The 23,295-nt window shown below is 43.7% G+C and overlaps 1 protein-coding gene across 1 annotated transcript in view; it reads left to right on the top strand.

Moving 5' to 3' along the window:
- Window positions 1–23,295, top strand: part of CASQ2 (calsequestrin 2) — a 74,052-nt gene that overhangs the window by 23,064 nt on the left and 27,693 nt on the right. The window contains exons 2-5 of the mRNA XM_055402310.2: window positions 3,119–3,203; window positions 6,424–6,524; window positions 8,093–8,204; window positions 15,779–15,852. Of these exons, the coding sequence (XP_055258285.1) occupies window positions 3,119–3,203; window positions 6,424–6,524; window positions 8,093–8,204; window positions 15,779–15,852 (372 nt within the window). The remainder of the gene's footprint in view (window positions 1–3,118; window positions 3,204–6,423; window positions 6,525–8,092; window positions 8,205–15,778; window positions 15,853–23,295) is intronic.

Raw genomic sequence — 23,295 nt, 5'->3', positions numbered from 1 at the left:
GGACCTCCACAGAGCAGCTATCTGTGCTTCTGCCCAATATCCTTGGCCTTAGATGAAAGGAGTGATTAGGAGCTAGAGAGGAAGAAAGAGAACAGAGAGTATAGGAGGTCAAGAAGGGAAGAATGAACAGGCAAATAGAGAAGTTACAGCAGGAGATAGACCTTTCAACAAATGGTGCTGGAACAGCTGGACACCATTGGTTAAAAATACACACACACACACACACACACACACAAAACCCTCAAAACAGATCATGGGCTTACATGTAAAATTAAAATTCCAAAACTTCTAGCGAGATCCCTGGCAGTCTAGTGGTTAGGGCTCAGTGCTTTCATTGCCATGGTCCAGGTTCAATCCCTGGCTATGGAAGTAAGATCCCTCAAGCCACAGGAAACAACAAAAGGAAATAATAAAACTTTTAGGAAAAAATTAGAAAAAAATTTCAGGATACAGGATTAGGCAAACAGTTCTTAGACTTAACACCAAAAGTGCAATCCATAAATGGGAAAACTGATAAATACAACTTGATTAAAATCAAGAACTTTTATTGTGAGAAAGACCCTATTAGGAGGATGAAAAGACAAGCTTCAGGGTGGAAGAAATTATTTGTACACCACACATCCAACAAAAGTGAGTGAAGTCACTCAGTCGTGTCCGACTCTTTGCGACCTCATGGACTACAGCCTGCCAGGCTCCTTCATCCATGGAATTTTCCAGGCAAGGATACTGAAGTGGGTTGCCATTTCCTACTCCGGGGGATTATTTAAAGAGCTCTCAAAACTCAGGTATCAAAAATAATCTATTTGGAAAATAGACAAAAGACATGAATAGGTATTTCATAGAAGAGAGCATACTGATGGCAAGCACATGAAAAAGTATTCATCATCATTAGCCATTAGGGAAATGCATTAAAACCAAAATGGGATATCACTACACATCTAAAATAAAAAAGCAACAACACCAAATGTTGGCAAAGATGCAGAAGAACTTGGTTCCTCATCCCTACATTGCTCTTGGGAGAAGGCAATGGCAACCCACGCCAGTACTCTTGCCTGGAAAATCCCATGGATGGAGGAGCCTGGTAGGCTACAGTCCATGGGGTCCCGAAGAGTCGGACACGACTGAGTGACTTCACTTTCAATTTTCACTTTCCACTTTCATGCATTGGAGAAGGAAATGACAACCCACTCCAGTGTTCTTGCCTGGAGAATCCCAGGGATGGCGGAGCCTGGTGGGCTGCTGTCTATGGGGTTGCACAGAGCCGGGCACGACTGAAGCAACTTAGCAGCAGCCCGAATGTAAAGTGGTATAGCCACTCAAACAGCAGTTTCTTTAAAAATTAAACATGCAATTTTGATACAACCCAGCAATTGCACTCCTGAGTATTTTTTCCTAAAGACATTAAGACTAACCTTCACACAAAAACCTGTATATGAATGTTTCCAGCAGCTTTACTCATAATAGCCCAAAACTTGAAACAGTCCAGATGTTCTCCAGTGGATGAATAATTGAAGAAACTGTGGTACCGCCATAATATGGAAATACTGCTCAGTTATACAAAAGAATGATCTATTAATTCACCCAAGAATCTGGATGAATCTCCAGAGAAATATGAGCAAAAAAAAAAAAACCAACCTCAAAGGTTGCATATGATATGATTCAACTTATATAACATTCTTGAAATGAAAAGATTACAGAAAATGGGAACACGTTCAGTTCAGTCACTAAGTCATGTCCGACTCTTTGTGGACTATTGCACACCGGGCTTCCCCATCCTGCACTATCTCCCAGAGTTTGCTCAAACTCATGTCCATTGACTTGGTGATGCCATCAGCGGTTGCCAAGGTTAGGAAGGGGACGACGATGGAAGCATGTGGATGTGACTATAAAAAGACAACATGAAGGATCCTCATTGTTCTGGAAATCTTCTGTATTGTTACTATATAAATACCAATATCCAGTTTTGATATTGTATTACAGTTTTGCAAGATGTTACTTTGGGGGCAAACTGGGTAAAATGTAAGAGTGATCTCTCTGTACTATTTCTTACAACTACATGTTAATCTGCAATTATCTCTTTTAAAATTTTAAATAAAGAAATGTAATATTAATATTTCATGATCTTTCTGGGAGCTTCCTCACTCTATCCTATTTTAAGCCTCCATTCAGCCAGATGGCAGGAATTAGATCTCAGTCAATTGAGGGTCTCTCTAATTCCTTATCTCTGGAGGAGGAAATGACAACCCACTCCAGTATTCTTGCCTGTAGAATCCTATGGACAGAGGAGCCTGGTAGGCTATAGTCAGTCCACAGAGTTGCAAAGAGTCAGATACTACTGAGCGACTGAGCACTACTTCCCCATATCTAAGTTTCAGGGAGCTTAACATGAGGCCAGGCTTGTGCTTGGTGTCAGCAGGTAGGCTGGTGTCCACCCAGGGTAGCTGGTGTCCACCCAGTCTACCCATCGGTACACCTGACACCGCTGCATCCTCTTCACCTTTGAGGCTATGAATCCACCCAAGCACTCTGCTAGTTTTTCCTCTCAGCTGGAAGCCAGAAAACTTCAGAGGTCATCTCAGGTCGTTTTACCAGACACTCTCAATGGACATTCCTACTCCTCAAGTCCATGGGGTAGAGGGATTTGAAGACTATCTTGGGTACTGGGGACACAGGTCTCCTTTATTCTAAGGTCCCTCAGCCTATCTGGCATCTCTCGTGACCCCGCCAAACCCCACTGTCTGGGGATGGGCTCCAGGCCCCTTAGTAGAAATCTGTTGGTACCAAGTTCTCTTTGTTTCCTTTCTGATCCTGCTCTCTCCCAATTCAAATTTTATCTACCCTGAGGGCAGAGAAGGGTATGCAACAATGGATATGGTCTTCCAAATCTGAGATCTGGTCCTCACATTTTTCTCTCCTTGGTTCTCAGAATTCTGCTGAATCATCCTTCTCCTAAGGGTATAAACATAGAATCTCTACATTGCTTCTTCAATTGGTCACAGAGTAACAGGAAGTACGGAGAGAAATCTTCTTGTCAACATATCAAAATAGTGTCCCATGGTATTTTCTACAGTCTTGCTGCCCTTGGCTTACTTACTCTCCTACTTGTCTTTCCCTTCAGCTTGTGGCCCAGGTCCTGGAACATAAAGATATAGGCTTTGTGATGGTGGATGCCAAGAAAGAAGCCAAGCTTGCCAAGAAATTGGGTAAGTGTGATTTTTATTTAGATATATCATGAAGAAACAAATGTGTCTCACACACAAAAAATAAGGTACTAGACTGTTTTTAAATAAATATAAAATGATCCTGTACAGCTTAGTCTTAGCTTAGGGAAGAGTTTCACAAAAAGTAAATACAGGCCTGAATCCAATGATTTCACATTAGACATTTAATATCTTTGGATCAGTACAAGAAAGAGGGTCCCTTCATGAGAAAATGGACACTAATGGTCAAACTTTATTTCCAGCTCTTAGAAAAGCTTAAAAGGCTAGCTTCTTGGCTGGGGATGGGAGAACATAAATTAGGAATTTGTGAGTAACATGTACATACTACATAAAATAAACAAAGGGACCTACTTACAGCACAGGAAACTATACTCAATGTTTTATAATAACCTATACGGGAAAAGAATCTGAAAAATACATGGATGTACAACTGAATCACTTCACTGTACATCTGAAACTAACACAACACTGTACATCAACTATACATTAATTTTAAAAGGGGGAGGGGGCTTACCTCACTGACACAGTGATCTCTTTGAGGGAGTTCAAATCTCCTCTTCCATCACCTATTATTTCCTGACCTCTTAGCCGAAGCAGCCAACAGAGGATATCATTAACAGTAGTGACTCTAGGGCCCCAGTTGTTTCTATATTGAAGGCCAAAACCCAGCTGGGAACTGTCACCAAGGATGAAAGGGCGGATTTAGAGGAGGTATGGTTAAATGACTGCACAGGGCAAGCTGTCATCTCTTGTGTCAATATGTCACGGTTAAGTGCAAGTGCACGTGAAGATTCTTATACCTCTAATCCCAAGGACAGAGAATATAGGTTACTCCTTGGTTTGCAAACACCCCCTCACCTGTACTGACCATTTCACTTTTTCTGCATCACCAGTGAAGGATGGCTAGTAAAAGAGAGCAGGAGGTTATAAAACAGGACCTTTAAAGAAAGGTTAATTGGATTGGGAGTAGTAATCACAGAATAAAGAAAAAGATTAGCGGTGGTTCAGTAAACACCTTCAGATATATATGAAAGTTCATTATCTTAGAGAGTTTCAAACTGCTTCCTATTTTATTTTTAAGACCAGTTTTCTAAAAAAAGGTTTAAATTGTAGAAGACAACATTTAGGTTAGATACAAGGCAGATTCATGACTATAAGTGATAAGGCGTTATTAAGAATGCCTGGAGTATCTCCTTCCCTGGAGACAAGAACTTTTTACCCTTGTGCAGGGGAGCAAAGCATATTCAACTCTCTCCCTCGTCAAAAGTGAGTTGATGAATTCAGTCCAGTGCCTCTTGATTCCCTAGTCTTCTCTCTTCCCACTCTTTTAATGAGAATTTGGGAGAATTTCTAGTAAATATAGTTAGAGGAAAATATTAGTGTTCTAGCAATCGGAGAAGGCAATGGCAAGCCACTCCAGTACTCTTGCCTAGAAAATCCCATGGATAGAGGAGCCTGGTAGGCTGCAGTCCCTGGGGTCGCTAAGGGTCAGACACGACTGAGCGACTTCACTTTCACTTTTCACTTTCACACATTGGAGAAGGAAATGGCAACCCACTCCAGTGTTCTTGCCTGGAGAATCCCAGGGATGGGGGAGCCTGGTGGGCTTCCGTCTATGGGGCCACACAGAGTCAGACACGACTGAAGTGACTTAGCAGTAGCAGCAGCAATCTAGAAATTTAGGGAGCACAAGCTCGGCAAGCATTCATAAGAATGGACTGATAGATATTCTCCCAGGGATGTGATGGGGTTTTAAATGTCTAAATGAACTTGTAAATGACATGGGGCAGGTTCTTTCTGATTATTCAATCCTCGAAATTTACAGGACAGTTGTATCTTGTAAACCTGCTCCTTGAACTCCATCCCCATTTCCATTTGCCAGAGTTTGGTCTCTGAACTAATGCAACTATCTCCTAACTGGTTTCAGGCTCAGAGAAAAGTCCAACAACAGGACACTGCCTGAGTTTCGCCATGCACCCTCTGTGATCAGTCATTGCCCGCCTCAGGGATACCTGGCACGCTGCTGCTTTAGATTTACAAACAGATCTCTGCAGCATGCTAGGGCTTCTTCAGAAGTGCCCTGGGACATAGTGGGCAGTGGGCCAGCCTCCCTTCCCCTAAAGATTCTGCAGAAGAGTTCATCTGGAGAGAGCATCCTCCAGCTAATTGAGAGTTTGAAAACAATTAATCTAAGGAATTAAGGATGCCATGCAGTTGGACCAAGTGCCAGCCTCAGCTATTCCTGGGGGGAAATGCAGTTCTCCGGCAAGCATTTGTGAGAGTACACAACTGAGGGGGGGGGAGGGCAGGAAAGAAGAGGCGGAACCTGCTCTTGCAGCATTTTCAGCAGACTGGGAAAAGAAGATGTGCAGAATTCAGCTACAATAGGCAAGCAAGGTGTTCACTCTGACTGCAAACTTGTATGGGATGCCCAAGGGGTCCAGACTCCAAGCAAGGTCCTGGGGTCCCAAGAGGACAACAGCCCTACCCTTCTAGAGGGGTCACTGTTAGAGTGAGTACCTGTACATGGAGCTGAGAGCAGATGCATAATGGCAAGGGAGATTGGAGAGGCTCTCTCTTGAAAAATGGGTTGCAAGCTAAGACCCAGAGGAGATGACCAAGATGAGCGGTAGTGGTGTTGGTGTAGTGGAAAAGGTCACTCGAGGCCCAAGGAGAACAACTGTACAGAGAATCATGCACTATGGCTTTTCTTTTCTGTCCCCTTTCAGCTCAGCTCTTGGGCAAAAAGCCAAGGGAGTTGCACAGGGATGAAAGCGAAGTTCTCAAGGGAGCACAGGCCCACCCAAGGGAGAATGTTGAGGACAGGGCTGGCACTAGGCTGTGCAAGGGCTTCATGCCGGGCTACAGAGCCTGATGGGCAGTGGGTGTGAAAACTTTCTGATAAGAAGGATGGAGTCAGCAATAGTTTTTGGAAAATTAAAGCAGTGGCAGAGTGGTGATGAGGTTTTTCTTTTAAGCTAAAGTCCAGGTGGAATTGTTGGTTCTTGACTATTTCATTTTGAGCTTCCACTTTGGGAACCCTTCTGAGGTGTGGTTGCAAGGGAACCAATCTTAGGGTTAATGCTAGTTCCACTGAGCCTGACCCCATGTCACCCAGGAAACCTGAGCCAGACCCTGGCCAACAGGATGGCTCTTCTTTCATCAGGATGATTTTATTTTGGGAACTCTTTGTTTCTTTTAGGTTTTGATGAAGAAGGAAGCCTGTATGTTCTTAAGGGTGATCGCACAATTGAGTTTGATGGCGAGTTTGCGGCTGATGTCTTGGTGGAGTTTCTCCTGGACGTAAGCTTCTGCGCCCAGTGGCCCTGCATGGTGCTGTTTGGGTTCAAATACAGGGGGACATAAGACCCCAAAGTAACAATAGAAAAGGTAGATAACCTGACCTGGTCTAAGAAAGATTTCTCAAGCCTCGTGAAAAAATTAACGCATGCCTACATCACGACAATATTTATGTCTACTCAGCAGCTGGCCCGTAAATCACTTCAGAAACTGTTTTATTAGTGACCAGAGGGTCACAAATTAGGACTTTGTAGTAGTAGGATGTTAACTCTCTGAGCAAGTATACACAAACATCCCCAGAATCCCCTTGGCTTTATTCGAGGGCTTCTGAAACGGGGTGTAAGGAAGAGAGGAGGATGGTCAGTGGAAGATGGAGGAGGGAGAGGAATGACCCTCAGACAGGATTAAGAGGGGCAGGGCTGAGGAGCCCTCCAAGACCACATTCCCTCTCAGCCGTGGATGGACGTGCTCAGGCCAGTGGAGGAATAGACAGTATACAGATATTTTTCCATAGCTAAACTCACACTTTCATTAACAGCTGTGAAGTCAAGTTCTTTTGAACACAGCTGCCTGCGCAGATAAAGACCATCCGTGCTGGTGATTCCTTATCTACCAGCTAGAACACAGTGGCCGACTGCCTTTTCCCAACTGCCTCAAAAATTCTACCAGAGGGTCAGAAGTTAAGTCGAAGGTTACCTCCTATAAACCAGTGCTCATAGGCTCTCATCTCACTGACCCACGCTGGCAAGCCCTAAAGAAGGCTGAGGGAGGCAACAGAACAACTGGGGGCCCACGTGGCCCTGCCCCGGCTCTGTCAGCTAGGAGGGGGCTTTTAGATGCAAGTACTGTAAATAATGAGCAACATCACTAACAAACGGAAGACCAGGGGGAGGCAGATTTTAGACTTGACCAAATCAGGGCTCTAGCTCCGTTTCTTTCTGTAAATCAGTTAATCGTGTTGGCTTTGTCCTCAAGCTGACTGTTCTCAAGTTCTCTGACAACCTAGAGGGGTGGGATGGGATGGGAGGTGAGAGGGAGGTTCAAGACAGGGGGGACACATGTATACTCATGGCTGATCCTTGCTGTTGTATGGCAGAAGCCAACACAACATGGTAACACAATTATCCTCCAATTAAAAATAAAATTTTAAAAGGCCCAGCAGCAGGAGCTGATACACCACATTTCCTCATTCATATCCAACGAGACGGTGAAAAGAATCTGGCCTCCATTGCTCTCTTAAAAGGAAAGTAGAACTTTCCCCAGGCCTTCAAGCTGATGTACTCTGGAGATTCATTGGCCAGAATTGAGTCACATGCTACTCCTGAATCAATAGCTGGCAAGAGAAATGAGGTTGCTCCTAGACCAATCAGCCTACTCCATGAGATAAGGTCAGTTCCTCTAAGAAAGGAAGAAATTTCACCTCACTGGAGAAAGTGAAATGGATCCTGAAGAACTCAGACTAAGTGTATAACTTCCCCCCAAAGCACTCTACACATGCGCCTGACTCTCCTACTGGGCAGGAACAGTTCTTTTATGTGAACATCTTTTGTGTTGTGTGTGTGGTATTCCAGCTCATTGAAGACCCAGTGGAGATCATCAACAGTAAACTGGAAGTCCAAGCCTTTGAGCGCATTGAGGACCACATCAAACTCATCGGCTATTTCAAGAGTGAGGAATCAGAACGTAAGTTGTCTGTCCACCCCAGCCTGCCAGTCTAATGTCTCCTTTCCCAACAAGGTGTGTCAGATTATCCAGAAAGAAGATAAGCCATCAGCACACAGAGGGAGAATCTTCCTTGCACCCTGTGCAATGGGACAAATGAGCAGAACTTATGCAAAACTAGTGGGGGAGATGAAAGAATACTGAGGTTGGGCCATGTTCTCTGACCTTGAAGGGGGCTCATCAGTATTAGACAGATGAGAGAAAAGCGGTTCCTTCACTTTCTCCACCTGTCCATCAACCTGCAGGATTCTCTCCCAACATGGGGCAGAAAGGGCTGTCTCCCTGACATTGGTAGTTCCTCAGCAGCTGGAGAGCTTCTCAGTCACTTGGACAGCATTTAAGGAAAATCTGGGTAGGGATCAGCTTGGCAGCTGCAGCACAATGTGGGAAATTGCTGGTCAACCCCCACTGACCCCCCAAGGCTGCCTGCAACAGCATAGCCATACCCTTGGGTATATTCCCTTTGAAAGCTTTGTGGCCAGGTTTGGGGTGGGCAGAGGAACATATTGGAACATCACTACAACCTACACAGAGGTAACTGGGGTACTGAGTGGGAACCAGGAAGAGACAGGAAGAGAAGGAACCAGGAAGGCCAACTACTTGAGGACATTTTTTAAAGTGCTTTGGCAGCAAGGGTCCTATGCTGCTGCTGCTAAGTCACTTCAGTCGTGTCCAACTCTGTGCAACCCCATAGATGGCAGCCCACCAGGCTCCTCCGTCCCTGGGATTCTCCAGGCGAGAACACTGGAGTGGGTTGCCATTTCCTTCTCCAATGCATGAGAATGAAAAGTGAAAGTGAAGTTGCTGAGTCATGTCCGACTCTTCATGACCCCATGGACTGTAGCCCACCAGGCTCCTCCATCCATGGGATTTTCCAGGCAAGACTACTGGAGTGGGGTGCCATTTCCTTCTCCCAGGTTCCTATGAGTTAAGGCTTTTTCTTGTGTCTGAGCTGTGGTGAGAGGGACAGTGCTAGTAGGAGTGGGCATAATTATGAAAGAGAATTGGGTAGCATTAGGAATGGCAACCCACTCCAGTGTTCTTGCCTGGAGAATCCCAGGGAATGGGGAGCCTGGTGGGCTGCTGTCTATGGGGTCACAGAGTCGGACACGACTGAAGTGACTTAGCAGAAGCAGCAGCAGCATGACTATTTCTGGAATCTCCAAAATGTTTTGAAATTCTTTGTGAAGCCATTTCTGTATTCCATCTGCCAACTGGCATCATTAGTCATCTCATCAACAACCCACCTATTTTCTCTCTCCTATGACTCAACGTTTTTCTAATTTGCTACATGAAAGGTGAATAGAGATTCACCCTTCTTAAGGCTGCTTTTCTGGAAAGGGGGCTAGCTAAGAACTTTCAACCCAGTTCTTTAGGTGACTTTATTTCAATTTTCACATTCCTATATAGAGGTTGGCAACTCTGGGTTCTCCACCCACCCCTTTCTACTTTCTCCTCCTCCTTTCATTTCCCTTAATCCTTTTCTGCCTTCCCTGACCCCCTCAATTGTTTCTATCCATTCCCATCCCATTTCTCTCTCTTCCTCCATTAAGCTCAGGACAGCATAGAGGGTGGAAGGATTGGGATAATAAGGACATCTTCCAGTTTCCTTGATGGTCCAGTGGTTACAGCTCCATGCTTTCACAGCCGAGGGCCTGAGTTTGATCCCTGGCCAGGGAACTAAGATCCCACAGGCTGCACACTGTGGCCAGAGAGAGAGAGAGAGAGAGAGAGAGAAGCACATCTCCCACTGTCTACCTTCCCCAACTCTAAATGAATAACAATAATAGCTCCATTCAACTAATGTCTATTCCAGGGCCTATGCTAGGAGTTTTCTGTAGATGCCTTAGTTTCATTCTCACAACTAGACTGTAAGGTAGCCACCATTATTATCAGCATTTTAATGATGAGGATATAAAGGGACAGACAGGTTGAGTGAACTCACCCAGTATCAAACAGCTAGTAATAATGGTAAAGCCAAGATTTACATCCCAGATAGACCCAGACAGCTGACTTCAAGGTTCATACACTGAACCACTGGGCGGTACTTTCAAGACTTCACAGCTGTGTCAGGTCAAGGCTCACACGAAATGTGACCATGCTTGTATGGCACATAGGGGTAAACTGGAAGAGATTTGTTTGGGCTTACAAAAAAAATGTTTTTTCACTTTCTTAATATAATAATTACAAAATAATAGGAAAGATAGCAAATATTACATTGTATAAAACTTCCAAGTTAAATATTTATAGATTTTGAATGAAAATCTTGTGCTTGCTTCTAAGAATACAGCTTTTGATATTTATGTTTGAAATACCAATATACAGTTCCTGATCAAGGTTTTAAATGATCTTTTCAAATTCTGGATAGTCACCCTTGACCAGAGACTTTGTTGGCACGTGTAGATGGTGGCAAATGACAGGACAAGATTCTTTTTTTTCCCCTTTGATTGATGAACCATCTTTTCTTGCCATTGCACAGAAGTTAGATAATCTAATCTCTAAATTGTCCTTCAAGGATGTGAGCATTCTTTCCATCTAACAGATATTGCTCTCCTTTTCAATGACAAATGTAATGTTAATATTTCTTATGATCATCTGAAAAAATTTCAAACCCAGCTAAGCTTTTCCATACTACATATTTAAAAATAATAATGAAGCATTTGCTTATTGGAATATGCAATTATCACTCTACTGGTCTTACAACTTTTTCTTAAGATTTAAATAATAAAGTTACTAGTGAGCCATTTTAACCTCCTTTCTAAGGTTAAATTTTTGCTTTTAAATTGATGAACTTTGTTAGTACACTGTATATTTCATAGTGTCGTTGCAATATTCAGTTAACTTTATTCAGGAGCTCAGCAAGGTCCAGCATGTTTTGAAGCCAATAATTTATCCTTTGAAGAGCTTTCAAACCAAACATAATTCACAGTTTTTTTCAATTAATCTCTTAGCTCATAAACTCTTAGTAAAACTCCCCTTGCACAGTGAGCCTGCTTGAGTATGATACAGCAGAGGTAACTCTTCTGAACCTATTTCTTTACCTGGAACTAAGGAAAGAAGCTTGGTATTGCTAATAGTAAAGAATCTGTCTGCCAGTGCAAGAGATATGTGTTTAATCCCTGAGTAGGGAAGATCCCCTGGAGTAGCAAATGGCAATCCACTCCAGAATTCTTGCCTAGAAAATTCCATAGGCAGAGGAGCCTGGAGGGCTACAGTTCATGGGGCTGCAAAGAGTCAGACACAACTGAGCACACACACACCAACACACACACACAAGAAGAGAAGGGGCTATGGAGGTTTGGACGTTCTTTGGGTCACTTTTTCAATTAATTAATTGATGTGGCTGCATCAGGTCTTGGCCATGGCATGCAGGACCTTCACTGCGTCATGCGAGATCTTCCAGTGTGACACACAGATTCTCCAGTTGTAGATGTGGGCTCAATAATTGCGGCTCACGGACTTGGTTGCTCCGCAGCATGTGGGATCTGGGTTCCCTGACTCGGGGTCAAACTCGTGCAAGGTGCATTCTTAGCCACTGGGCCACCAGGGAAGTCCCTGGGGTCGCTTTTTAAAATAACAATTTTACGTGGAATTCATACCAACAGATAAAAGTTTTTAACAAAGAATTTCTGTGAATAAATACTGCTTGAATCTCAAAATTTTCAGAAAGAACTTGACAACACAGCCTTTACACCTTCTTGTCATTACAGCCTCACCATCAGTTCTGAAGCCATAAAGGCCTACAGTCCTCTTTAATGAATCAACGAATTAAATTATTCCAAATCATTATTTTTGAAAGAAATAATTTTTTAATTTACAAAAACAATAATACATTATGAAAGCCAATCTAGAATCAGATTGGCTAATTGTTAATGTGTACAGGCATTAGAAAAAAGAAAGAAGGTAGGAAGATAGAACGATAGAAAGGGAAGAAGGCAGGCATAAATTGAATAATTCAGAAAATTAAGAAAATCAGTTTTGTCCTCTTTAGAAATACCTAATACCAGATTTTGCTGATAATGTTGATCATGATGATTATTAGCATAATAAATGGCTACCATACATTCCATTGGTGTTAGCAGAAAAAAATAAATCAAAAGAAAAAGCTAAATATTTTACAGAACCTCACAAACCAAAACCAACCTGGACTAAAGTAACAATCACATTGAGATGATCCAGTGGGGAAAACAGGGGAACAGCCCCTCTCTAGCTGTGATGCTCACTAATCTTAGGCACAAAATAATTGTTACTGAAATAGAACATTCACTGAGGGAGCCACTGCTTTCAAATATAATATTAACTACTCAAAAATCTGAATGGGTGTAGAAAATATCTGGAAAGATTTATCACTGTAAAAAATTTTATATCTATCATGCCTCTTGTAACACACTCATGGCCATCACACACTGGCGGAAAGCATCGTGTTGTTTTACTAGGCATCCCCGTCTCTCTGTTTCCTTCTTGCCTTTCAGAAGAGGCCAAAATCAGTGAGTGGGGAAGCTAGGAGTTGGTAAGGCACCCAGGGAAGCAATTGTTGAGAATCCTGTGTTTTCTGCTGTATTTTGAGGGTGACTGGTCAAGGAAGTGTAATGGCACAGAAGACAAGGGCTTTGCAAATGATCTCAAGCTTTTCTATTGAACAGGAACAACAGAGAGACAGTGGGGAAACTGGAAGGATTTAAAACATAGGTAGACTGGAATGGTCTTAGGACAGAAGGCTGCCTAAGACATTTGGCACCAAATTAGAAAGGAACAGGAAGAACTGGGAGGCTACATCTCCCAGGGAGGTTGGACATGAAGGTCCATCTCCAGCTTGAACATGTAACTATAGATGCTAGTGCTAAGACAGCGTGACAAAAACTTACTGAGGGAGATCAGATAATGGTTAAGAATACCAAACTAAGGAAAATGTGGAGCTAAAGGGTCGATATCCAGTATGGAAAACTCAAGAGTGATAAGGAAGAAAGGTGAGGAAATGCTAAGACACGACTGCGGTAAGCCTGAGGTTAAAAGTTGATGTTCAGGAGCCTGTTCCAGAAGGGGAAAGATGAAGGTAACTGCAGAGTCAGACTGGAAGGAGCCAGGAAGGACCTGGTCAGCATCAAAACAGCACTCAAGAGCAGGAAAAACCTTGGGATCACACGAGGTCAAACAGAGCAGAAGACTAGACTTGGTTTCCTAGAAGCCAGCTGCTCTCTGGGTGAGGCTCAAGGCTCAACAACAGTTAGAAGCCTTGAAAACACAGTTTGAAGCTGGCAGATTACCTTGCTCTACCCTTCTGCATCTTAATAGGGATACAGACTGACTCCTCAAGTGAAGAAGGGAGCTCTTGGGACACGGGTAAAGGCCATTCTTTCTATCAGGACAGGGGTTCCTGGAGGCGAGGGGTTCATCAGGAACAAGAGGTCAGGGAAGGGGGACAGAGGATTCTGATGGAGCCCACTGCTGCCTTCCGTTCCGTTCTGTCGCTCAGTCGTGTCCGACTCTTTGCGACCCCGTGGACTGTAGCCCACCGGGCTTCTCCGTCCATGGGATTCTCCAGGCAAGAATACTGGAGTGGGTTACCGTTTCCTTCTCCACGGGATCTTCCCAACCCAGGGATCGAACCCGGGTCTCCCGCATTGGAGGCAGACGCTTTAACCTCTGCTGCCTTAGACAGACATAAATAACGCAGGTATGGCTATAACCAGTCCACTTTCTGCATTCTCTCACCTTCTCTCTATTCATTCTCCAAATCTCTCACCCACCTTCCTCCCTTCCACCTAATCCTCTAGCCCAGCTCTCAGGTTTTATGATATATTGTCTGACAACCCAACTACTTTTATGAGGAATGAGTTTGTGTAAATTTGCATCAGCTTGTGCAGCTGTTCTTGTAGATTTTCCAACCCCTGTTCTTGCCTGGGCTTATGTGCTTTCCTCCATTCTAACAACCATCACACTGCATTGTGGTCCTATGAGGGCCCATCACCCTCCTTGGCTGTGAGCCTTTGAGATCGGTGTACTTGTCTTACTCAACTTGCTGTGCCCTAAGTAAGCATTATTCTCGAAATGTTTTTGATTAAATATTAGAAAATTTTGCCTCCTTCTGGGATTCTTGATAAAGCTTATGCCTCTGACAATGAAGGGATATGAAATTTTATGAAATGGGGGAAAAAAGGTAATCTTATTAAAAATGAATGGTAGGATCATTGACTCTCAGGATTATAGACTTTAGGCAGAATCATCCACACGAGCACCATTTCCATCATGCTCACATATCAGGCAGGAGTATGAATGTCTTTGCCAAGCAGTAACTGCCTAGGTATAGTGAGGCACAGCATGGCTACACTCACAGGGTCTCATGCTTATCCTGACCCATTTAGATTCAAGTCTGGGGCCAGAATCAAGTCTAATGGTAGTATAGTCGCTTAGTCGTGTCCGACTCTTTGAGATCCCATGGACTGTAACCCATCAGGTTTCTCTGTCCATGGAATTCTCCAGGAAGGGATATGGGAGTGGGTTGCGATTCCCTTTTCCAGGGGATCTTCCTGACCCAGGAGTTGAACCTGGGTCTCCTGCATTACAGGCAGATTCTTTACCATACTCAAGACAGTAAACAATCCGCCTGCAATGCAGGAGACCCAGGTTCAATTCTTGGGTCAGGAAGCTCCCTTGGAGAAGGGAATGGTTATCTACTCCAGCAGCCTTGCCTGGAGAATTCTATGGACAGAGAATCAAACCTGGGCTTGGTTAATTTTAAGTCTTCCTCTCAAGGGATCAGAACGAGAAAAGAAAACTTAAAAGGAGAGAAAGAAAAACTAGGATTTACCCAAAGAAGTACTCCTGCTAGGAAGTTTCAAATTCTGTGATATCATTTATGATTGAGCTGCTTTGCATACTAAGTGGGTTTTCGTCTTCCTTAGCGCTCACTTATACAGCAGGATGCATTCTCTTTAGAGGGTACACTTATAACTAGCAGTGAGTTTGAGAGAAAAATCTTTCGGTTTTTCTCTCTCTTGTCCTTTCTTGGTTTCACCCAACTTCCTAAAACACATAAAAGTGCGATGAAAAGTTCCTTTCTAGGAATTTTCCAGGGGACTTCCCTAGTGGTCCAGTGGTTAAGAGTCCACCTGCCCATGCAGGGGACACAGCCGCACGCCATGGAGCAGCTAAGCCCGTGTGCTACACCTACTGAAGCCTGTGAGCCCGAGAGCCTGAGCTCTGCGACAACAGAACCCGCAACGAGAAGCTTCACACTGCAACAAAGACTAGCCCCCATTTGCTGCAAATGGAGAAAGCCAGAGAGCAGCCACAAAGACCCAGCACAAACATAAACAAATAAATAAGAGATCCTTTGCAGGACAGATGAATGACAGTCCACCCAAATTTCTTGGGATTTAAAATAGTATCAAATGCTTATCTAAATAATATCTACCAAATAACTATCCAATCAGAATTAACTGGCTTCCCACTTTCTCTACATTATTTAAAAAGAGAAGTTTCTGATGCAACGTGAATCATGAAAATGTCTCTCCCTTTTATCTTTTTCTTCTTAGATTACAAGGCTTTTGAAGAGGCAGCCGAACACTTCCAGCCTTATATCAAATTTTTTGCTACTTTCGACAAAGGCGTAAGTACCTAAGAAACTTGTTTAAACACTTTAAAGCTTGAATTTCCCACCACTTTTCCTTCTCTTTTAGCAACATTAACACCCCTCCATCCATTAATACATTTTCCAGAAGTGTTATAAATATGGCATTAAATTACCATTGAATAACAAGTACAACAATTATTAATTCAGAGGATGTAAGGGTATTTCTGAAAACATGCAATATAAACAGATGAACCATTCTTTATCACCTTCAACAATAAGAATGGGAAGTGTATGAGCCCAGATGTGCTGGGTCACTGGTCACTGCTTCCTTTGTGTTTAGGGCCCTCCTCTCCCTTCCTGGAGTTGTATACTTTCCCTCTACTGGGCAAGGATAGGGGCTGGAGTCAGGAGGAGCACAGACCGTCTAAAGCCCTGGTGCTTCAGAAAGTTGCCCATTCCTACTCTTCAGGAGATGTCATTGGTGTACTCGTCTATGATTCCGTGGATCTATATTTCCTGCATATGGCAAGTCTCTTTTAAGCCAAAGAATTGCAGAGACATAGGGACCTTGACTAGGGATCAAACCCATGCCCCCTGCAGTGGAAGTGTAGAATCCTAACCACTGGACTGCTGGGGAATTCCTAGTGTTACCCATCTTTCTGTTTCCAGTATCTACCATGATTTAATATGTAGTAAACCAGTCCATTCTAAAGGAGATCAACCCTGGGTGTTCATTGGAGGGACTGATGCTAAAGCTGAAACTGCAATACTTTGGCCACCTCATGCGACGAGTTGACTCACTGGAAAAGACTCTGATGCTGGGAAAGGTTGGGGGCAGGAGGAGAAGGGGACGACGGAGAATGAGATGGCTGGATGGCATCACCGACTCTGTGGACATGAGTTTGAGTGTACTCCGGGAGTTGGTGATGGACAGGGAGGCCTGGCGTGCTGTGATTCATGGGGTCGCGGAGAGTCGGACACAACTGAGTGACTGAACTGAACTGAACTGAACTGAAGGCGGGAGGAGAAGGGGACAACAGAGAATGAGATGGCTGGCTGGATGGCATCACCGACTCGATGGACATGAGTTTGAGTGAACTCCGGGAGTTGGTGATACAGGGAGGCCTGGTGTGCTGTGATTCATGGGGTCGCAAAGGGTCGGTCACCACTGAGTGACTTAACTGAACTGAACTGAACTGAGGGACCTTGAATCAGTGGGTAATTTATTTGGGGCCTACTATCACAATAAACTGTGGAACATTCTGAAGGAGATGGGAATCCCAGACCACCTGACCTGCCTCTTGAGAAACCTGTATGCAGGTCAGGAAACAACAGTTAGAACTGGACATGGAACAACAGACTGGTTCCAAATAGGAAAAGGTGTACGTCAAGGTTGTATATTGTCACCCTGCTTATTTAACTTATATGCAGAGTACATCATGAGGAACGCTGGGCTGGAAGTAGCACAAGCTGGAATCAAGATTGCTGGGAGAAATATCAATAACCTCAGATATGCAGATGACACTACCCTTATGGCAGAAAGTGAAGAGGAACTCAAAAGCCTCTTGATGAAAGTGAAAGAGGAGAGTGAAAAGGTTGGCTTGAAGCTCAACATTCAGAAAACAAAGATCATGGCATCTGGTCCCATCACTTCATGGGAAATAGATGGAAAAACAGTGGAAACAGTGTCAGACTTTATTTTTGGGGGCTCCAAAATCACTGCAGATGCTGATTGCAGCCATGAAATTAAAAGACGCTTACTCCTTGGAAGGAAAGTTATGACCAACCTTGATAGTATATGAAAAAGCAGAGACATCACTTTGCCAACAAAGGTCCGTCTAGTCAAGGCAATGGTTTTTCCCATGGTCATGTATGGATGTGAGAGTTGGACTGTGAAGAAAGCTGATCGCCGAAGAATCGATGCTTTTGAACTGTGGTGTTGGAGAAGACTCTTGAGAGTCCCTTGGACTGAAAGGAGATCCAACCAGTCCATTCTAAAGGAGATCAATCCTGGATGTTCATTGGAGGGACTGATGCTAAAGCTGAAACTGCAATACTTTGGCCACCTCATGCGACGAGTTGACTCACTGGAAAAGACTCTGATGCTGGGAAAGGTTGGGGGCGGGAGGAGAAGGGGACGACGGAGAATGAGATGGCTGGATGGCATCACCGACTCTGTGGACATGAGTTTGAGTGAACTCAGGGAGTTGGTGATGGACAGGGAGGCCTGGCGTGCTGTGATTCATGGGGTCGCGGAGAGTTGGACACGACTGAGCGACTGAACTGAACTGAACTGAACAGTTGGAGTACTCTATTCTTGCTCCAGTTATTAGTAAAAGGCCTATTTATGGTTTTCTCTGTGTTGGGCACAATTTGATATATTGCATCTATACTGTTTCTAATCCTTTAAACAACTCCAAAACAACTCTGAAAAGTAAAAACACCATTTCCCAGATGAGATAAAAGATTTAGAAAGGTTAAGTAGTATCCAAGGTCTCCAGCGAATTAGTAGTAGTGCTGAGATCACAATTTAAGACAATCTGTACCTAAAATCCATGACCTTTCTTCTGTGCCACACCATTAAGTAGGAAACTCTGTATCTTCTCTTGAGATTCAGGGTGTACACCCACATACTCACATTCACACATCTGCACAATACACACAAAACACACATACATAACACACACAACATGCATATGATCACACACAACATACCAATACATATACTCATTCAACATACAAGCGTAACACATATCCCCTCACACAGTCATACTCACACCCACACATATACAACACTAATAAACTCACATCCATACACCACACTTACACATATACCCCAAACTAAAAGCTCTAAATCACAACATTTACTAGAACAAATAAATCTAGGACAAAGTTCTGGAGTCTTGATCAAATTCAAGTGGCAGAAGTCAAAAGCAAAAAAGGTAAAAGTTACTCCTAGTGAGGAGTTAGGCTTTGATGAACAGTGTTCATGGGCATTGCTACCACAAGGAGTTCAAGTTTTCTGTAAAAAACAAGAGGAAGCCTGTAAGTGCTAGAGCAGGGAAGGAGTATGATGAAAAGAGATGGTATTAAATATATATACATAACCACTTCTATGGGTATGACCCCAGTCTGCAAGCCTATAATCCAGAAGAGAGCTCTATAATCTAAGTAATACAATCCAAACTTGAAGAATGCTTATCCTAATTGTGTGGATTAGAGTTGGGAGAGAGCTGGAACAAGAATATCAAAAGGAATAATAACTATCATTTATTAAGTACTTTTTAATGTGTCAGGCTTTGTGCTAAGAGCTTTGCCTAGGTTTTCTCATTTAATCCTCTCAACACTCCTGTATAAAAGGGATTAGGATTCTTAATCCACGGAAGATGAAACCAAGGCACAGAGAGACAAAATAGATCTGCTCATGGTCACATAGTTAGTAGGTCAGCCTGACTTCAAAGTCAAATGCTCTGCCCTACTGCTCTAGACTCTTGAGAGTCCCTTGTACTGCAAGGAGATCCAACCAGTCCATTCTAAGGGAGATCGATCCTGGGTGTTCATTGGAGGGACTGATGCTAAAGCTGAAACTGCAATACTTTGGCCACCCCATGCAACGAGTTGACTCACTGGAAAAGAGTCTGATGCTGGGAAAGGTTGGGGGCGGGAGGAGAAGGGGACGACCAAGAATGAGATGGCTGGATGGCATCACCGACTCTGTGGACATGAGTTTGAGTGAACTCCGGGAGTTGGTGATGGACAGGGAGGCCTGGCGTGCTGTGATTCATGGGGTTGCAGAGAGTTGGACACGACTGAGCGACTGAACTGAACTGAACTGCTCTCAAGAGAAAGAAGCAATACATGTCAATGCTTAGCTGCCATCTGGCACATAGTAAACATTTAGTAAGTGTGAGCCAGTACTGTTGTTAAGAAGGGGCAGTCACCTAAGCCCAGGCGAAGGGAGACTGGGAGGGAGTATTAGTAGAGAAGGGGAGGCCCAGAGAAGCAAAAAGGAAACTCATCACTTTCATTTGGTTATAATGGGCTGGGAGGGAATATGACAGCTCCTGGGTAAGAACTCATCTGAAGGAAGACAGAGTCAGACAGATAAGCTTGGCGAAGCAGGAAGGCCTCGGTTCCCAGAAGGCTGGTCCAATGCTGAACTCAGGGTAGTGTCTGGTGTTAGCTGTGCCTTCCAGCCCAACCATATGTGGCCCAGGAAGGTGAGGTCAGGTTATAATTAAAAACTCACAGGGCTCTTCACTAAAAACTCTGAAAGACACTGAGTCACAGGTGCCCCTGTCATGTAGCCCTGTGGGATTTTATGACATTTATAGAGAGACATACTCTCTACCTCTATATAGAACACAGAAGGAAGAGCTGTGGCAATGGGCAGTCTTGATCATGCCATCAGGTACTTAAGAATTTATAGTCATCAGTTGCAGAGTGGTGGAAACGATAAGGTCCAGGAGGCATGGCTGTCCCCAGTCTAAGCCTCACTGGTGCCCAGCAGGGGGTGCTAGAGCAGAAGAAGTGGGTGGAAGGTCCTGTTAGACACTCCACCGTAGGGAATGCCAGAGGGGCCTGGAAAGGGAGGGGCTTTATAGAGGTTTGAAGTCAGTAGAGGCAAGGGTCCAGGAAACCCTAATACAGTCCCAAAGACGAAAAACCAACTGGCAGAGGTTGAGATGACAAGGGGAAAGACAAGAGAAGACACACAAACAGCTAAAGACTGCAAGTCTCTGCTTTGGGACAGTAAAGACTGTAAAGCGACTGAAAACACTAGGAAATGTAGGAAGAAGAATCTATTGAGGAACATAAGATGGGGTGCTGAGCTCTAATTTCTACAAGTTGGGAAAACATTCAACTGCAAGGATCTTTCATTTATTTATTCATCCACCCACCTAAAAGCATTTATTGAGGGCCTTTTATGTGCCAGACACTCTTCCAGATGCCCGGGGCACAACACTGAGCAAATCAGATTTCTGTCCTTGTAGGATTTAGAGTTTAGTATGTGTTGGGAGAAGGAGAAGATGGGAAGACAGAAAGTAAGTAAACAAACCAGTAATTATGTTAAACACATTATATGAGTTTGAGAACTGTAATGAGGATGAGATATCAGGGCTGCTGATGTAGATTTGGGGGTTTACCAGTTTCCAACCACTGTCCGTATTGGTAGGCCCCAAGGAGCTTTTAAAAACATTGGTTCTTGAAACTCACACCTGGAAATTTGGGTTTTTTTAAAGCATTATGGCCAGGCCCAGAAATACGCATTTTCATGAGTTTGAGTGAACTCCGGGAGTTGGTGATGGACAGGGAGACCTGGCGTGCTGTGATTCATGGGGTCATGGAGAGTCGGACACGACTGAGCGACTGAACTGAACTGAACTGAACTGAACTGAAGAGCTCCCTGGGAGATTTTAGCTGGCACACAGGTTTGGGACCAGCACTGATCAATGGATCTTGATCCTATATCAAGCCACACAAGGGCCCAACCTGCCTGAAGCAAATGTAGCAAGAGACAGAGGACTGAGGATGGTGTCCACTCTATGGCACCTCACAGCCTGAAAAATGTCAGTTCTAATTATCTCATGCCATCTCCCACTGACCTGTTATTTTCTTGGAGAAAACAGTGAGAAGCAAAATCATTTGTTTGAACCATATTGGGCCAAAAGAAGCTGTGATTCTCTAAACAAAGTTGACAGAGAAGACAGATGTTGAGAAGACCTAAATTCATTGAGTTGGTTTCATTTGCAACAATGGAAATGGCTTGCTAACTTGTGGAAAAACATGTTATCAAAATTTATACACGGGCAAATGTCAGAAGAATGGCCATTGTACTTTATAATCTTTTTGCCTTGGCAAACTCCATTCCAACTAATTTTTTTTTTTTAAAAAGGACAAAAGAATTCATGATTGAATCTCTTCAGATTTTAATAGTAAAATCCATTCTTACTTAATTGTACCATCCATGAAACAGGTCTGGGTCCCTTGGATATAGTCGGCCCCACTGAATATTCATTGAAGAATCAATCAGTGCCTCAATCAGCCAAGCCTCCTTCAGTCTTTACCATCCAAGATACAATTAAAAGGAAAAGGGAGGAATTGTCTGAGATTCAAGATGAGGAAATTCTATGGTAGTGACAGGGATATAGGGAATGGGCCTATAGGGGATATAGGCCTCTAGAAAATTCTACTCAGAGCGCCCAAGATTTAAACTTACAAACATCATAATCCAACTTCACATTCATCGTCTTAACACTGCACATCCTTACACAGACACACTCACACACACAGGTGCATCTCCACTGTTTACCCTCATGAAGGGTGTGACGAGTTGCTTCTCACCCTCAGGAAGCCTTCATTCTGGTAGACTGATCTGCAGATGAGTTGGTGAGAACCTGTTACAAGAGGAATAAGGAAACATCTCCCTACACCACACACAGTGCCAATCTGATATTTAAAGGAACATAAATTCCTTTCTGTACAATGTCAAGGAAAAGGTAATTTGGAAGGAAATGAAATGAAAAGTTGGAATGGAGGCAAATTGGCAGTTCAGAACACTCCGCTTGACCAGTTCATCCTCAAATTGTCCCTCAAGCTCATCATTTATAAAATAAGTATAATAATAGCTCTGACCTCGTACAATCAAAGTGGAGATTCATAAAGTAATCAACTTAAAACACTTTGCAACAGTAACTGGCACACAGCAAGCACTCCATGTGTTTGCTATGATTCATTTTTGTTCATCTGGTCACCTCCTACAAACACAGTTTCCTGGTTCCCAAGATATGTAGTTCAGTTCAGTTCAGTTCAGATCAGTCGCTCAGTCGTGTCCGACTCTCCGCGACCCCATGAATCACAGCACGCCAGGCCTCCCTGTCCATCACCAACTCCCGGAGTACACTCAAACTCATGTCCACAGAGTCGGTGATGCCATCCAGCCATCTCATTCTCCGCCATCCCCTTCTCCTCCCGCCCCCAACCTTTCCCAGCATCAGAGTCTTTTCCAGTGAGTCAACTCGTCGCATGAGGTGGCCAAAGTATTGCAGTTTCAGCTTTAGCATCAGTCCCTCCAATGAACATCCAGGATTGATCTCCTTTAGAATGGACTGGTTGGATCTCCTTGCAGTATAAGGGACTCTCAAGAGTCTTCTCCAACACCACAGTTCAAAAGCATCGATTCTTCGGCGATCAGCTTTCTTCCCAGTCCAACTCTCACATCCATACATGACCACGGGAAAAACCATTGCCTTGACTAGACGGACCTTGGTTGGCAAAGTAATGTCTCTGCTTTTTCATATACTATCAAGGTTGGTCATAACTTTCCTTCCAAGGAGTAAGCGTCTTTTAATTTCATGGCTGCAATCAGCATCTGCAGTGATTTTGGAGCCCAAAAAATAAAGTCTGACACTGTTTCCACTGTTTTTCCATCTATTTCCCATGAAGTGATGGGACCAGATGCCATGATCTTTGTTTTCT

The sequence above is a fragment of the Moschus berezovskii genome, chromosome 4 (assembly GCF_049115385.1).
Source record: "Moschus berezovskii isolate FMDL1 chromosome 4, NW_MosBer_1.0, whole genome shotgun sequence".
NCBI classification, from domain to species: domain Eukaryota; kingdom Metazoa; phylum Chordata; class Mammalia; order Artiodactyla; family Moschidae; genus Moschus; species Moschus berezovskii.
This window is presented reverse-complemented; position numbering and strand designations above follow the sequence as displayed.